The 19,117-nt window shown below is 38.6% G+C and overlaps 1 protein-coding gene across 2 annotated transcripts in view; it reads right to left on the reverse strand.

The window, feature by feature from the left end:
- LOC136867157 (proclotting enzyme) overlaps window positions 1-19,117 on the reverse strand; it is a 110,611-nt gene that overhangs the window by 33,298 nt on the left and 58,196 nt on the right. For both annotated transcript variants that reach the window (XM_068227039.1, XM_067144271.2), the window contains exons 4-5: window positions 18,602-18,764; window positions 9,269-9,456 (exon numbers count right to left, since the gene is read on the reverse strand). In XM_068227039.1, the coding sequence (XP_068083140.1) occupies window positions 9,269-9,456; window positions 18,602-18,764 (351 nt within the window). The remainder of the gene's footprint in view (window positions 1-9,268; window positions 9,457-18,601; window positions 18,765-19,117) is intronic.

Raw genomic sequence — 19,117 nt, forward strand, 5'->3', positions numbered from 1 at the left:
ATCATCTTTGGTTCATCAAGTTTCATACTGTCATCTTGTGTTGTTCAGGATGAACCTTAAATGTCGATACATTTTTATTAGACTCGACAATTAGTCGGAAGTTAGGGTAGTTACAGGAAGCGGAACTTCTGTGTGAACAAACGGACGTTGCAACCGGTTGTGCTTCCTCTGCATAACTTTCATTTTTTACTGTACAATTCTTGGTTCCTGAAAAGCAGGCATCTAGCAACAGGCAAATTATAAGGAACGAATCGCAACGTGTTAACCCAATTTGGAAGTTATTGTGTAAATTAAGGTATTTTAAAACTTTTTCGTCTTTGCATTAATGCTTTCATACATATAATATCCATTTGTGAAATGGCCTGGTATTATTTGATTTTCTAGGGTTATAAAAAACATGGTATATTTATATTTAGAAAGAATGAAAACTCTACTTGTAATGATTCTTAAAGGGTAGCCTATGAATGGGAGTGTGAGAAGGCGCGGTATACGATAAAAATGGTGAGAAACTATTACGGAACACACTAGATACCGTATTACTGTTTGCCAATGCTGCAATCACGCAGCACATTAAAAGCAGTACGGCCATTCACTACCATCCTAATAAGAAGACAATTATTTCCAGCACTGATCATGACGGACGTCCGCAACGTTTTCTGTATTCTCACATATTTCTTGAAACTGTCCTTCAGGTACTCTCTGTGCAAAAGAACTACGTCCCACGAGTTGTGCAATTTCACTGAATAAACATTGCCTCCTCGTATACCGACAATGTGATCACTTTCAAACTGAATAAGTTGATGGCATGGATATCTGGCATTGCATTCTAATCTCTTTAACAGGCACTGATAATAGAGCACGACAAACTGAAGTAAGACCATGGAAGCTATGCGATATCAGTGCTAGTTCCGTCAGCTGGGCGAATATGAGAGAGAAGACTGGACACGCTGCAGGCGGCGTAGCTAATCTTAACATCCATAACTTTGGGCAACGCTCAGCATAGGGTAATTCCGGGAGAGTTGCCGCACTTTTTATGTCTTTTGTTATATCTCGGTATATTTACTTTAAAAATGGTTGCAAATTCATCGAGCATAATTTGAAAACATGTACATTTGATCAGGGATGAACAAAATATTGGCAATTGAAAGTAAAAAGGAGAAAGGAGTGAACAAAGGAATTGTTGCATCTGCGGCGTCTCTCCCTGGATCCCGGTATAGATGCCGACTTTGCTCGGGAGAGATGCCGCGAGTAAAATAATTAATGACAAAATCAAATTTAAGCCAATTTCCTCAACTTTAATATAACCGAACACTAGAACGTACTACAAGACAATTATATCCACATAATATAATCATTCAATGGAAAAAATCTATCTGATAATTTACAACATTAAAATCATATTTTAATTTCGATTTACTATAAATGTGCATGTGCAATGGATTCTTCACTGTGTTATATAAAACCCCACGGCACTTAACACCCTTGAAATGGCTCTGGCCTGCACAGCGACCGCTGCTCAGCCCGAAGGCCAACTATCAGGGAGAGACGCCGTACCCTCCTGTTTTCTTACCTCAAGGCTATCATGGCCCAAAATTAGCTTACTCTCAACTACAGTTATGTTTCTGACGTCTACTGTACTAAAAACGTCTGATTTAAGCATTTGAAGCAAACTTAATCTATATATATAAAATAACTTGTCCTGACTGACTGACTGACTGACTGACTGACTGATTCATCATCGCCGAGCCAAAACTACTGGACATAAAGAAATGAAATTTTGGGGATATATTCATATTAAGATGTAGGTGCTCGCTAAGAGAGGATTTTTGGATATTCCGTCGCTAAGGGGGTGAAAAGGGGGTTGAAATTTAAAAAAGAGTGTATCTATATCTCAAATCTTTAAAGGTTTACAGATGTAAAAATTGGTATTTAGAATCTTCTTTTAAAATAAGGATACACGTATTTTTTTGTTTTCTGAAAACCCCAATAGGAGGGGTGAAAAAGGGTGAAAATGGGGAAAAATGGGTTGAATGCCTTCAATCAGGATACCGGTACTTATATCTCAGAAACTGAAGATATTACAGACATGAAAATTGGTACTTTTGATCTCTTTTAAAAATAAAGAAACACGTATTTTTTTGTTTTTGGAAAATCCAATTAATGGGAGGGTGAAAAGGGGGTGAATTTTTAAAATGAGTGAATCTATATCTCCAAACTTTTAAAGTTTGCAGATGTAAAAACTGGTATTTAGTATCTTCATTAAAAATTAAGAAACACGTATTTTTTTTGGTTTTCGGAAAATCGCAATAGGAAGGGTGGAAAAGGGTGAATAATGGGTTGAATGCCTTTAACGAGGCTACTTATATTTTAGAACCTGAAGATATTACAGACCTGAAAATTGGTATTTGGGATCTACTTTAAAAGTAAAGAAACGCGTATTTTTTGTTTTCGGAAAATCCCAACAGGAAGGGTGGAAAAGGGTGAATAATGGGTTGAATGCCTTTAACGAGGCTACTTATATTTCAGAACCTGAAGATATTACAGACCAGAAAATTGGTATTTGGGATCTACTTTAAAAGTAATGAAACGCGTATTTTTTCGTTTTTGGAAAATCCAAATATTGGAGGATGAAAAGGGGGGTGATTTTTTTAAAATAAGTGTGTCTACATCTTAAAACTTTAAAATTTACAGATGTAAAAATTGGTAGTTAGAATCTCCTCTAAAAATAAAGGAACACGTATTTTTTTGTTTCCTGTAAATCCCAATGGGAGGGATGTAAAAGGGTGAAAAATGGGTTGCATGCCCTTAATGAGGATACATATATGTCCGAAACGAAAGATATTACAGAATTGAAAATTTCTATATGGGATCTCCTTTAAAAATAAAGAAACACGTATTTTTTAGTTTTTGGAAAATCCAATTAATGGCGGTTAAACAGGAGTGACAAATTGGGGTGAATTTTTTGAAAGACTATCTTTACAGAATATCTCGGAAACGTAAAATGTTACAGACGTAGAAAGTGGGTGTTTAGAATCTCCTGTAAATGTAAAGAAACATAGGTGATTTGTTTTTGGAAACTCCACTTAAGGGGAACTCAAAAGGGGTGAATTTTTAAAATGAGAATTTTTACAGTACATCTAAAAAAAACTTAACAAATTACAGAAGTGAAAAATGGTATTTTTTATCTCTATTAAACATAAAGAAACGCGTATTTTTAGTTTTCGGAAATGTCACTTGGGTGGAGGGGGGGGGCGTAAAAGTGACTGAAAATGGTGTTGAAGTCTTTTAATTAGGCTACTGATATATCAAAAATGAAGATGTTACAGACGTGAAATTTGATATTTTCAATCTGCTTTAAAAGTAAAGAAACACGTATTCTCTTAAAATCCTATAAAGCGGGGGGGGGGGGGGGGAGAGGGTGAAAGAATTGAAAAATTAATTGGCTTAATTGTATGAGAATACATACATCGTGAAAATTCGCATTTGGATCTCCTTTAAAAAACAAAGAAAAACGGGGTTTTGGGCGGGAAACCATCTTGAGGGCGGGAGTGTAAAGGAGTTGAATTCCTTTCATGAGGACACATGAATCAAAAACTGAAGTTAGAGTCGTGATAATTGGTATTTAGAAGATCCTTTACTATTAAAGAAACAAGTATTTTTTGCGGGAAAGTTCACTTGGGGGGGGGGGGGGTTAGTGTGAAATGAAGTGAAAAAAGTAAATTACTTTTATGGGGATACTTATATCTCAAAACTGAAGGTAATAGACGTGAACATTGGTGTTTGGAATCTCCCTTAAACATAAAGAAACAAGCCTTCTTTTAATTTTTTTGGAGGGGGGGGGGGTGTTGGCGGTAAATAAACTTACCGGCGGTGGGGTGTAGAAGGAGGTGAAACCAATTGATTTTACTGTTATTAATGTGCTTATAAGGATCCTCCGTTGCTCAGGCGGCAGCGCGCCGGCCTCTCACAGCTGGGTTCCGTGGTTCAAATCCCGGTCACTCCATGTGACATTCGTGCTGGACAAAACGGAGGCGGGACAGGTTTTTCTCCGGATACTCCGGTTTTCCCTGTTATCAGCCATTCCAGCAACACATAATAGTAATAATAATAATAATAATAATAATAATAATAATAATAATAATAATGTTCCTGACCGTCGTCAAATGTGCGGACCGCGCTGGTAACGGCTCCCGGACGGGTAATGACTAAGAATGCAGTCCGGCCGCGGGTTCATTGCCGCCAAGGCACCCAATATGACACCACGCCGGATCTCCTGAAGGATTTTATCCATATTAAAAATGATTAAAGGAAAAGATGGCAAAGATTTACAGACCCAACTGACCAGGAGGAATACCTGAGCCTAGCCCGGGAAGTACGAAATCGATTGCTGGAAAGGAATATTGAAAAATGGGAGGAAACGTGCTGTAAAATAATAGAAAACGAGTCAGATCGGGAATTTTGGTGGATTCTCGCAGAAAACGAGTCAGATCGCGAATTTTGGCGGATTATATATCTAAAACAATAAGCATTCAATTATAAATTTCAGTATAATACCGTAGCGAAGCACGGGTATCTTGCTAGTCTATATATATAAAGTAACTTGTCCTGACTGACTGACTGACTGACTGACTGATTCATCATCGCCGAGCCAAAACTACTGGACATAAATGAATGAAATTTTGAGGATATATTCATATTAAGATGTAGGTGCCCGCTAAGAGAGTATTTTTAGATATTCCGTCGCTAAGGGGGTGAAAAGGGGGTGTGAAATTTTAAAATGAGTGTATCTATATCTCAAAACTTTAAAAGTTTACACATGTGAAAATTGGTATTTAGAATCTTCTTTAAAAATAAGGAAACCCGTATTTTTTTATTTTCAGAAAATTCCAATAGGATGGCTGAAAGAGGGTAAAGAAGGGGTTGAATGCCATTTAATCAGGATACCGGTACTTACATCTCAAAAACCGCAGACATTACAGACCTGAAAATTGGAACTTTTGTACGCTTTTAAAAATTAAGAAACACGTATTTTTTGTTTTTGGAAAATCCAATTAATAGGAGGGTGAAAAGGGGGGTGAATTTTTTAAATGAGTGCATCTATATCTCAAAACTTTTAAAGTTTACAGATGTAAAAATTGGTATTTAGAATGTTCATTAAAAATAAAGAAACACGTATTTCTTTGTTTTCGGAAAATCCCAATAGGAGGGGTAAAAAAAGGTGAAACAGGGGTTGAATGCCTTTAAAGAGAATGCTTATATCTGAGAAACTGAAGATATTACAGACCTGAAAATTGGTGTTTGGGATCTCCTTTAAAAATGAAGAAACACGCATTTTTTGTTTTTGGAAAATACAATTCATGGTGGGGCTGAAAAGGGGGTGAAATTTTAAAATGAGTGTATCTATATCTCAAAACTTTTAAAGCTTATAGATGTAAAAATTGGTATTTAGAATCTCCTTTAAAAATAAAGAAACACATATTTTTTGTTTTCGGAAAATCCCAATAGGAAGGGTGGAAAAGGGTGAAAAACGGGTTCAATGCCTTTAATGTAGCTACTTATATTTCAGAACCTGAAGATATTACAGACCTGAAAACTGGTGTTTGGGATCTCCTTTAAAAATAAAGAAACAGGTATTTTTTTAGTTTCGTAAAATCCAATTAATGGGGGGGGGGTGAAAAGGGGGTGACTTTTTAAAATGAGTGTATCTATATCTCAAAACTTTTAAAGTTTATAGATGTAAAAATTGGTATTTAGAATCTCCTTTAGAAATAAAGTAACATCTATTTTTTTGTTTTCGGGAAATCCCAATAGGAAGGGTGGAAAAGGGTGAAAAAGAGGTTGAATGACTTTAATGAGGCTACTTATATTTCAGAACCTGGAGATATTACAGACCTGAAAATTGGTATTTGGGATCTACTTTAAAACTAAAGAAGCAGGTATTTTTCGTTTTTGAAAAATCCAAATAATGGGGGGGTGAAAAGGGGGGTGAATTTTTAAAATAAGTGTGTCTATATATTAAAACTTTAAAAGTTTACAGATGTAAAAATTGGTATTTAGAATCTCTCTTAAAAATGAAGGAAAATGTATTTTTTTGTTTTCTGTAAATCCCAATAGGATGGGTTTAAAAGGGTGAATAATAAGTTGAATGCCTTTAATGAGGATACATATATCTCAGAAACTGAAGATATTACAGAACTGAAAATTTCTATATGGGATCTCCTTTAAAAACAAAGAAACACGTATTTTTTTGCTTTTGGAAAATCCAATTAATGGCGGTTGAACAGGAGTGACAAATTGGGGTGAATTTTTTGAAAGACTATATCTACAGAATATCTGAGAAACGTAAATTGTTGCAGACGTAAAAAGTGTGTATTTAGAATCTCCTGTACATGTAAAGAAACATAGGTGATTTGTATTTGGAAACTCCACTTAAGGGGAACTAAAAGTGGTGAAATTTTAAAATAAGAATTTCTACAGTATATATCAAAAAAGTTAACATGTTACAGAATTGAAAAATTGTATTTTTTTTATCTTATTAAAACCAAAGAAACATGTATTTTTAGTTTTCGGAAATACCACTTGGGTTGAGGGGGGGGGTAAAATTGACTGAAGATAGTGTTGATTTCTTTTAATTAGTCTACTGATATCTCAAAAATGAAGATGTTACAGACGTGAAATTTGATGTTTTGAATCTGCTTTAAAAAGTAAAGAAACGCGTAATTTCCGAAAATCCAATGAGGGGGTGGGGTGAAATTATTGAAAAATTAATAGACTTAATTGTATGAGAATACTTACATCTAATAAAAACTATATTTGTTACAGGCGTGAAAATTTGTATTTGGATCTCCTTTAAAATCAAAGAAAAACGCGTTTTGGGGGCGGGGGAATAATCTTGGAGGGGGCGGGAGTGAAAAGGAGTTGAGTTCCTTTCATGAGTACACATAAATCAAAAACTGAAGAAGTTAGAGTCGTGATAATTGGTATTTAGAAGATACTTTACAATTAAAGAAAAGAGTTTGTTGCAGGAAAATTCACTAAGGGGGGGGGGGGGGGAGTGTGAAAGAAGTGAAAAAAGTGAATTAATTTTATGGGGATACTTATATCTCAAAACTGAAGGTTATAGATGTGAACATTGGAGTTTGGAATCTCTTTTAAACATAAAGAAACACGCCTTCTTTTCTTTTTTGCGGAGGGGGGGGGGGGGAATGAAACTAACGACGGTGGGGTGTAAAAGGAAGTTAGACCAATTGATTTTACTGTTTATTCATTCCATTCCTGACCCTGTCGAATGACTGGAAACAGGCTGTGGATTTTCGATGTACTTATTCTGAGCATAAACCTATCATTTTTAATCTTTCCTGGGTTCGTTTTCAAGAGCCATCTTTTCCTTCGGAGAACGTTCTTTGATTACAGTAGATTCTCCGGGCATATAAATAAAAATTAATAACATTTGAAATAAACGATAGGAATGAGATTGACTGTCCAATTGTTCACCTCTATAATAAGGTCAATAATGCACGGAAGTATGTCATTCGTATCGCCAGAAATTCCGCGTACTTGCCTACGCGCGACAATGGTGCTGGTCACAATGTCAAAAATGACAATGGCAGCAGATGGAATTTACCGCCAATTAGCGGTCTTGCATCTTGCTGTGGGGTCCAGAACATCTATAATAATAATAATAATAATAATAATAATAATAATAATAATAATAATAATAATAATAATAATAATAATAATAATAATATTCTGGACCGTCGTCAAATGTGCGGACCGCGCTGGAAACCGGTCTGGACGGGTAATGACTACAAATGCAGTCCGGCCGCGGGTTCAGTACTGCCAAGGCACCCAAGAAGACACCACGCCGAATCTCCTCAAGAATTTGATCCATATTAAAAATGCTTATAGGAAAAGATGGCAAACTTTTAGGGACCGAACTGACCGGGTGTAATACATGGTCCTAGCCCGGGAAGTACGAAATCGATTGCTGGAAAGAAAGATTGAAAAATGGGAGGGAACTTGCCGTAATCTCTCAGAAAACGAGTCAGATCTCGAATTTTGACGGATTATATATAAATCGATATCCATTCAATTATAAATTTCAGTATAATACCGTAGCGAAGCACGGGTATCTTGCTAGTATACAATAAATTAACACACGCAAAAACTTTGTCAGGAGGAAACATGTACTCGCCTCATGATATCGGCTATAATTGGCGTAATATACGAGCAAATTTCGTCGCACTCGCAGACAGTAGTTCTTCCTTAGAAACTGAAAAACCACACATATTGCCATCTAGCTGTAACGATGGGAACCTTTAGCTACAGTGTATGCGGCGTCTCCACCGGGGCGGCATCTGTCCCGGATTTACCTTACGATAGCCGGCAGCACTGGTTATTTCAGTCTGGTTCATGCCAGCACCCACCTCGCTGTTGCCAAGTCGTGCGCGGCGAGAGACAAAGCACAGAGTTAGTACGCTTCAATGCTAGCTTAACTGAAACGTTCCCCGTGACAGCTGGGTGAGCACTGACCTGCAGTCACTATTCGGCAGCATTAGCCGATCTTCACTTCTATCGGTTTGTGACGGGAAACTGTATGGATTAGAACGCCTTCGTGGATGAAAAATAAATAAATAAATAAATAAATAAATAAATAAATAAATAAATAAATAAATAAATAAATAAATAAATAAATAAATAAATAAATAAATAAATAAATAAATAAATAAATAAATGTATGTATGTATGTATGTATGTATGTATGTAAGTTGGGTATTCAGCTCAAAGGCCGGTTTGATCTTCTACAGCTCCACCAACAGCTGCCATAAATAGCCTAGGCGTCACTGAAGAGGCATACGAGGGAAATGAGGAGTGAGGTAGTTTCCCGTTGCTTTCCTCACTGAGCCAGAAGTTGCTATTACATATCAGCCTGCCAAGCCCACTGAAATGCATGCACCAACTGACCCTATGAGCAATATTTTCATCCATTCATAACAGGGACTGGATGCATAACGAATGATATTTCTAGAATTGCTCATACCTTGGTCACTTTCATATTGTAAAAGCCAAGGATGAGACTGAGACAGGTCAATGAAAGTAACAAATTTATAAATAAATAAATAAATAAATAAATAAATAAATAAATAAATAAATAAATAAATAAATAAATAAATAAATAAATAAATAAATAAATAAATAAATGTTGCAAGGTCTGGTTTAGCATGCTTGTAGCAAAGTAAACGTCTGTTTGAAACGTAGCGGCACTTACCGAACGGTGGCAGGCAGACGGGCCGAATGCGGTTGTTGAAATTCACCCTTGTTGATAGAGTCAGTACCGCCAGATCTTCTCCTCCAGGGGCATTAGTGACAGCACTGACACTCGTGTTCAATCCAGAGTTAGGAGAAGTGCATCTATTTCCAGTACCTAGTCCTACTTTGATGTCGCTAAGTGGAACTCTGAAATGTGCCATAAATTCAACATTAATTTCCTAGTCGTACCATAAATAAATGACAATTATAGGTCTACAATTGCTTTAAGTGCTCTGTCATTTGAGATGTCTTTACAAAATGTTATATGCATCTGAAAGTTCATAGAAATCTGATTCATTTTTTATGCCTGTCGCTCGTCATATCACTCCCAGCAAAGAGCAGGGTTGTACGAAAAAACCCAGCTCGGAACCGTGGTGAGGTACGGAGCTGCCTTATTCGCATAGCTGAATATTGCAACATGGCAGTGCGCGGCAGTGCGTGGCGATTGTTACGAAGGGGTGTGCGCTCATATATATAAAAAAAATGCAAAAGCTTTGATATTTGTACGTTTATGATTTACATTGTAATACGTGGTCAATTATTGTCGAAACATATCAAGGTTCAACTTTTAAAAAGAGTGTAAAATCTGACAAACACTGTATAACTGCCTGCAGGACGTGTAATGGCAGCTACCTCTTATTAGACGACGTCTTGAGGAGAGTATGATACAATTATTCCTAAATAAACGAACAGCTTTATATTGATATCGTAAAAGGAAAGAAAGCGGTTTAGGGAGACGCGTTTTTATTTCAAAGTCTTTCTTTGTTTTCCTTTTTTGGCTAATGTTTTAACATCCGACCTAAGGGTGTTTGTGTACATTATACGAATCGAAACCTTAACACTTGTGCCATAAAGATTGGATCTCAATCGATGCTTTATATATTTCACCTGGGAAAACAATTTCGCGTGCGAGATTGAAGTGTCAATGCAGAGCTAAGAGCGGGGTGAATAGCCAGGACGTGAGCTTGGAATGGCACTCAAGAGAATCAACACACGCTCTTGTTCCCAGAGTCAACTTTTGTGCATCTCTCAGTATATAGGCCGAACTCCTGGAATAATGATGTAAGGTGCCATAGAGCTCTTTATTTCACCTTTGGCTCTTGTACACAGAACATCGATCAGTATTAGGTATATCCAGAACAATGATCAACACGTTCTGTCGCCATTCTTGCAAGAGAAAAGTGATGAACTGTCCCAGAGGGATGATGACACTTACATTCTCCCCGTGCTATTCAACATACAACTAAATTGTTAGAACTTAATCATTTATGAAGAATATTTAAAGGTAAGAAGAATCATGACTTGTCCAAATGGTGCATGTACTTAGGTATAATCAATTCAAATAGTCCATTTCCTTGAAAATCTCAAATAAATGACGTTAATATTTGAATGGATAAAAACCATAACGGTATAAGTGACATTTTAAAAAATGAGTTAAGTGCAGGATGTAACTCCGGGAGGATGTATCCTTTCACCAGCAAAGAGATACAAGTGATAGCGGTAATATTCTGCACTCTAGTGGTGGGTGGTATAACTACAAATAGCATGCTTTATATGAGTGTTGGAGATGTTTAAATGCCTTTTTCTCTGAATAACCAAAATGCTACTTATACCGTTATGGTTTTCATCCATTCATTTGAAGAATCTCTCATCACCTTTTATTATAATAACGACAATGAATTATAGCGTTCTAAAATAAAGTGACAGCGTACTGCACGTAAAAAACGGTATAGTTCCATCCCCTCGTGGATGGGGGCGGTCGTAGAGGTGACGGGACCGAGCTCGATAGCTGCAGTCGCTTAAGTGCGGCCAGTATCCAGTATTCGGGAGATAGTAGGTTCGAACCCCACTGTCGGCAGCCCTGAAGATGGTTTTCCGTGGTTTCCCATTTTCACACCAGGCAAATGCTGGGGCTCTACCTTAATTAAGGCCACGCCGCTTCCTTCCCACTCCTAGCCCTTTCCTGTCCCATCATCGCCGTAAGACCTATCTGTGTCGGTGCGACGTAAAGCAACTAGCAAAAAGAAGAGAAAGAGGTGATGGAAAGCGGGACCCCAAGGACTCTAACCGTGGGAGTGTGAATTCATGACCACGGGGTTCCTAGCTGAATGTAGCATTGGTTTCACTTACTTGTTCCATGTTCCTCACACTCGTATTTCCTATCTGACCTCCCCTGGTCAACTTTCGTTCTCTTCCGACCCCGACGGTATTATGTTCGTGAGTTCTAGGGAATCTTTAATTGCCATGCCCATCGTCACTTTTCCCTTTCTATTTTCTGTTTGTGTATATCTTTATTCTTCGAAGGAGGGGACCACTTTCCTCCCCCCCCCCCCTTGAGTGGTATGAGAGAAGATGGTTGCCAAGTTTTACTTACTTTTAAAACAATAATCACCACCACCACCAAAATAATTTACTTGTGCAAGGCTACTTACTTTCATCATTCTTCTCCGACTTCATCTGAGCGACTCTCGTTTTTTCCGACTAAGACGGTAGTAGGTTTGTGAGGCCTAAGGAGTCTCGAATTCATCCCCTGCATAGCCCTTCCCTTTATTTTACAGATACCTTCATTCTTCGAAATGTCCTACCTCTTCCGTTTTCCTTCTGTTAGTGTTAACTGAGGATCGTTGCCCGGTTTAAACTTCCTCTTAAAACAGTAATCACTACCACACGTGTAGTTCCAGTAGGCCTCCCTCACCTACCACTATCGATTAGAGAACAAAGAAATACGGATTGAGTTACGCATATAACATAGAAGTCGACGTTCACGAACAGCTGGTGATTTTTGACATACGTACGAAAAAATCTATGAGAAATCTTAACGAAAAGATGCTTGAAGTCTGTGCGATAGATTTTAAAGTGTTAAAGAAGATAAAAAGAAAACTATCTCTCTCCAGTGAACCAATTTAGTTCTCTTCCGTTGAATCAAAATTTATCCGCCTTATATTTTTTATTTATTATGTATTACTTTTTAAAATCTACACAATTATTATATTCATATACGACGACATTGTTGAGCCACATCAGCTTCAAGATAACAACTCACACCAATGTGTAATATCTGTGAGGATGATATTCTTTTTAGGTACACTTTGAATAATGTTAAAATTACTTCAGAGAAGTTGGAAAAGTTGAAATTAGCTAATATTATTTATTTAACTTAAGTGCGTGTGCGGATCGGTCATTGGAAGAACGTGTTCGGTTTGCGAGGAAGATAATTTGTGAAGGACATTTTTGTTTATGTCATTATTTTCAGGTGAATAATGTTAAAATTGAACAAAAAATGAATAACATAATTGTAAAGCCACTATCTGTCAAATGGCTAGATAAAGAATGAGAGAGGTTGGTCGGCCTATTATGATGGGAGACGAGGTAGGATTACAGGTATGTAAATTACCTCTGTTTTAAAGTGCTTTTATTTATTTCATGGTGTCACCATTTTTTGTGTATCTGTGACGCGTTTTGGTCACCATTTTATTTCGTGAAAATGTCACAGTAACTTGACAAATGGTCATTTTTCATGTTTCTTGGATAATAGGGGAAACTCACGAAACTAGCGTGTGAAGTGTTGTATAGTAGTATATTTGATGGTTGTAAAACGAATATAATGTCTAGAGCAAAGTATCATTTCCGTACGTTTATTTTCTATATTTGTGGTTTGCCAAAGTTAAGACATTAATTTATCATAAAATTCTGTTCGGTGTAAAGATGAAATTCATGTAAGCGTAATCCGTGGTTTACCAGTTTGAGCGAGAGCGCGATAATGGTGGAGTGTCAGCTGGTGCGGAAGGCACACCGTTGTGTTCAGTGATGTAAAATTTTGTCAAGATAACAACTCACACCAATGTGTAATGTCTGTGAGGGTGATATTCTTTTTAGGTACACTTTGAATAATGTTAAAATTACTTCAGAGAAGGCGCTAAGAAAGTTGGAAAAGTTGAAATTAGCTAATACACTGACTGACAGAGCAAATGCAACACCAAGAAGGAGTGGTTCGAAAGGGATGAAAGTTGGGGAAAAAACAGAGACGGCACGGATGAATAATTGATGTTTATTTCAAACCGATATGCAGGTTACACAATGCGCACGGCATCGACTCAGTAGGATGTAGGACCACCGCGAGCGGCGATGCACGCAGAAACACGTCAAGGTACAGAGTCAATAAGAGTGCGGATGGTGTCCTGAGGGATGGTTCTCCATTCTCTGTCAACCATTTGCCACAGTTGGTCGTCCGTACGAGGCTGGGGCAGAGTTTGCAAACGGCGTCCAATGAGATCCCACACGTGTTCGATTGGTGAGAGATCCGGAGAGTACGCTGGCCACGGATGCATCTGTACACCTCGTAGAGCCTGTTGGGAGATGCGAGCAGTGTGTGGGCGGGCATTATCCTACTGAAACAGTGCATTGGGCAGCCCCTGAAGGTACGGGAGTGCCACCGGCCGCAGCACATGCTGCACGTAGCGGTGGGCATTTAACGTGTCTTGAATACGCACTAGAGGTGACGTGGAATCATGCGCAATAGCGCCCCAAACCATGATGCCGCGTTGTCTAGCGGTAGGGCGCTCCACAGTTACTGCCGGATTTGACCTTTCTCCACGCCGACGCCACACTCGTCTGCGATGACTATCACTGACAGAACAGAAGCGTGACTCATCGGAGAACATGACGTTCCGCCATTCCCTCATCCAAGTCGCTCTAGCCCGGCACCATGCCAGACGTACACGTCTCTGCTGTGGAGTCAATGGTAGTCTTCTGAGCGGACACCGGGAGTGCAGGCCTCCTTCAACCAATCGACGGGAAATTGTTCTGGTCGATATTGGAACAGCCAGGGTGTCTTGCACATGCTGAAGAATGGCGGTTGACGTGGCGTGCGGGGCTGCCACCGCTTGGCGGCGGATGCGCCGATCCTCGCGTGCTGACGTCACTCGGGCTGCGCCTGGACCCCTCGCACGTGCCACATGTCCCTGCGCCAACCATCTTCGCCACAGGCGCTGCACCGTGGACACATCCCTATGGGTATCGGCTGCGATTTGACGAAGCGACCAACCTGCCCTTCTCAGCCCGATCACCATACCCCTCGTAAAGTCGTCTGTCTGCTGGAAATGCCTCCGTTGACGGCGGCCTGGCATTCTTAGCTATACACGTGTTCTGTGGCACACGACAACACGTTCTACAATGACTGTCGGCTGAGAAATCACGGTACGAAGTGGGTCATTCGCCAACGCCGTTTCCCATTTATCGTTCGCTACGTGCGCAGCACAGCGGCGCATTTCACATCATGAGCATACCTCAGTGACGTCAGTCTACCCTGCAATTGGCATAAAGTTCTGACCACTCCTTCTTGGTGTTGCATTTGCTCTGTCAGTCAGTGTATTATTTATTTAACTTAAGTGCGTGTGCGGATCGGTCGTCGTATATGAATATAATAATTGTGTAGATTTTAAAAAGTAATACATAATAATGTTAAAATTGAACAAAAAAGAATAACATATTTGTAAAGCCACTATCTGTCGAGATGGCTAGATGAAGAATGAGAGAAGTTTGTGGGCATATTATGATGGGAGACGACGTAGGATTACGAGGCGAGACCGATGAGTTGTTACAGGAGATTTGCTATTCCGAAGTCTGTTAAATTCTGTGTAGAATTGATGAGAGGAAAATAACGGTAAAAAATTGTAAATCAAGTTGTGAATTTCGGTTTGGAAATACTGTGTTGTCAATCTCAGATATACGAGGATAGATGTTAGCTTGTCACTGAGTGTTTTATGTAACAGCATTGTAGGTCACCTAAGAGAGATATTCCATATTATTGTCGTGTAGAGAATTTGTGATAGCAAGTGTTTCATGTCTTTCGAAAATGGGAAGGAATGTGGATCAGATTGTTGAAATCCGGTAGTGTTGATGCCTGGATTTTCAGTGTAGACCCGAAGATTTATTATGTGTAATTTAATTATATGGGAATAGGTTCAGTCCATAATTAGGATTTCACATGAAACCGTAGGACCGTGATGGATAGAAATATTTCAAGTGGCGTTTTAACTTAAATCTCTTCGCATAATCTATGTGGGTCAAGAATTATATATTTTATTGAATTGCCAGCGAAGCGAGGTTTTTATTTGATGCGGGTCAAGACAACATGTATGTTTTGTTTAGAGATATCGAGGGAGGGTCGCGTTCCCGTTATTTAAGCCAGCTGTTAGTCGGTCTAGCCCGTTTATTGTTAGAAAGAAACTGTAACTGAGATTTGTCATTTGTTGTAAAATGTTTGAAGTTAGATTTCCTTATTTTTAGGAGAGACTCGTTTTAATAGAAACTTGAATTCATTATCGAAGCGACGGAAATGAGACGATGGTATGTTATGTTGGAAATAACCATTCTCAGGGATGTCAAAATTTGAGAATTGGTAGTGATGTTGTCTGATGTTATTCAAGGTTATACGAAGATTTGCGATTATTTTATTTGAACTTCACGATAGATGTAAACCGATAGAGTTCGTGAGGGATTATTGTGTTGTGTTATTGTTGGTTTCCAAGGCACAAATGTAGGTTCTTGTGATGCGAGGTCATTCTTGTGGAGCACATGGGGCGCAGTGGTCCATCCACCCTAGAGTTAGGTGAGGTGCGTTGCGACGCTTCTGTCTCATCGACCTGAAATCATATCGAAGTAGGTGCCGGAATTAGTCCAAGTGATAACCGTAGGCGTTATAAGCGATTTGACATGGGTTGTTTAATTTAGCTTTGTGTGTAAATTTATGCAGATTATAGGATGTAAGGTTAGGGTTAACCAAGCTAGTTTCTTAATAATTATTAGTGATAAAATGTAAGCTTGTTGAGTGACGTCATGAAATAAATAAATAGTACTGGTAATTATGACAATGTATCCCGTTTTTAGCTGCCGTAAAGAAACCTTTGAGCATAAAACAATATTAGATCAAGATATTCGTCAAAGGAATATTTCTGATAAACAGGTCCGAGTAACAACGAAAACTGTAACTAAATATTTAGGGAGTTTAAAGATACCATTTGTCCGGGAGAGATAAAATTTGTTGTTAATTAGGATTATGAGATAACTTCATTTGTTACTTATTATATTCAGTGAAATCGCATTTTAAGTATGAGCTTAAAACCAAGTGACTAACCTGAAAATGTATTCTGGAAATCTTATTTTTATTTGCTGCGAATCTCAACTTATTAACGTAACGATTGAGGGGACATGTCCGATGGCAAGGGACTTTACTGCCACACATGTCTTGAGCGTTTGTTGTTGTTATTATTTTTTATTTTGATTTGTTGAGCATCAGATGTGTTGGGGATTTATTAATTTGGAAACCTCGGTTATCAACTACTGTAACTTAACTGTGTTCAGACTTCAGCTTAGAAGTTTGGATGACCGGGCGAGTTGGCCGTGCGGTTAGGGTCGCGCAGCTGTAAGCTTGCATTCGGGAGATAGTGAGTTCGAACCCCACTGTCGGCAGCCCTGAAAATGGTTTTCTGTGGTTTCCCGTTTTCACACCAGGCAAATGTTGTGGCTGTACCTTAATTAAGGCCACGGCCGCTTCCTTCCCACTCCTAAGCCTTTTCTGTCCCATCGTCGCCGTAAGACCTATCTGTGTTGGTGTGACATAAAGCAAATAGCAAAAAGAACTTTGGATGGTCATGGAGTCATCAACTTCAGTGACTTAGATTAGTGCCATTTGCCATTATAGCATCATTTCCCTTGCGGTCATCATCCACAATGACTTTAATGTACATCACAAAGTTAGATGTTGGTGCATGACATAGCCGCAGGTCAGATCGATTCAATTAAGGGTGTAGCCGTACAACCACACCACTGTGTAGCACATACCGATTGGACTGCCTTAATTATACCAAGAGTCCAGAGCCCATGTTACGAATTATCACGAATAATTATGGTGGTACATGCAGTCTCACATAGAAACCGATCTTAGGGATCTCCAGACTTTCTTTATTTCATTCTTAAATTAAGACAGTGGTTTCTAGTAAGGACGTCCCTCAGGCAGTTGAATTAAAGTCTCCAAAGCCAAGACTGAGTTCATTGCTTAGAGATGATAAAAATGTCACATTTTCTTCGACTTCATCGTCAATAATGAATAAAATATCCATTTCGTTTAACTGGAGTCTTCTTATTGTATAAAATATTCTAAATTACTGAAACCCGCCTCTTGCGTAAGTAAGTGACGAAGAAACCATAGACGACCCAAGAGAAAGTTCCCGTGCTGATTTGCTAATGGGTAAGGAAGGTAGGTATTCTACGGAGGACCTTAAATTGTTCAATATATATATAAATAATTTATTCACATGTTTATTTAAAGTGAAGTGGCCTGTTAATATGATGGTGAAACTTCAACCTACTGTATTTTAGTAATTTTGACGAGTCCAGTTTTTATTCAAACCAATACGTTTGCACGACAGAGTGGTTCGTCCCTAAACATTCCGCTCTTATGCACCGTAATTATTGCACGTGGCTATTATTACATGTCACATGAATACGTTTTGCGAGTTCGGCGTGACTGTAGAGAGCACGGTATTTGTGATTGTGGTGTTTATTCTTCATAGAACCAGTTCAAAAAGGGTGCAGTTTTTCCTTACTTTGATCGCGAATTAAGGTAAAGGTACTTCTAAAAACAAAAGGTGATGGGTTAGTTATCTTCAGAAGTGCGGGAACCGATGAGGGAGAAAGAAGATGTTTGAAGAAGGATGGGTTTGTGATGAAATGTTTTAGGGCTAGTTGAAACGAGTGTCCGGTGCCGGAAATGATTACAAGTTTAAATGTACAGCATGTAACGTCAACTTATCGTGTAGCAAAAATTAACTACAACCGACGTCAAAAATATAGTAATCTAGTCAAAGCATTTCCTGCTACGTCAATCAGTGCATTTGTATTAAGTAATAAAAACGAATGAATAATGTTAAGGAAGCTCAAAATTAAATTATACGCATTCTTTGCTGAACACTACGTTGCAATGTGAGGAGAATTTCTACTCGAAGTATCTGGCAACACAGATCTGCTGTAGTTACATTTATATGAGTTATTCGTTATTGGCAAGTTTTATACAATTTCCTTGAGGAGGCCAACTTTCTTTCCTGCAGGCGAACCCGTATCACATTGGTTACGCCTCTGGTATGATGCAATCAGACGTGTAGCCATATTTCTGACTCTTCCATTTCCAAATTTTTCTTTCCATCTAGACTCTTTCCCTCTTAGTTCCATTGCAACAACGTTCCTAGTTCACTCTCAGTTCAATCCGCTTCTATAATGTATTGAGTGTACTTACCCTCTGGTAGCTGATGCTGCAGTGATCACGTGCATATTGCTGATCAGTGCTCCGGAATACGTATCGTTATTCACGTACACAGAAGCCAGCCAGGGATAGAAGCCGTTGGGAACTTCTGTGCCTCCCACGAGACGCTTGAAGCGTGCGCCAGATCTTCCACACTCTGGAACAGTACATGGATATTACATATAATTTACTGTTGAGATGGGTCTTTCCCATGGGTTACGGTACGACGGAATCTAATGTTTCATTTACCTAATATTTGATAACCAGCCCTTCACTTCTCCACTTCTAGTACGATTAATAACGGAATCACCGTTGATAATGTAGCGACTTGTCATGGATTTTGAAGACAGATCGATTAGGAAGACAACTCTCCTTGAAGATGTTTTTCTTAAACATACATTCATCTCTGAACAAATGCAGATAGCGTGACTGTTGAAACCAACGACGCGACATTTTTCATCATGGTAACTTCCACAATAAGTATTCAACTCACGTTCCGATTGTATTTTT

The sequence above is a fragment of the Anabrus simplex genome, chromosome 3, assembly GCF_040414725.1.
Source record: "Anabrus simplex isolate iqAnaSimp1 chromosome 3, ASM4041472v1, whole genome shotgun sequence".
NCBI lineage: Eukaryota > Metazoa > Arthropoda > Insecta > Orthoptera > Tettigoniidae > Anabrus > Anabrus simplex.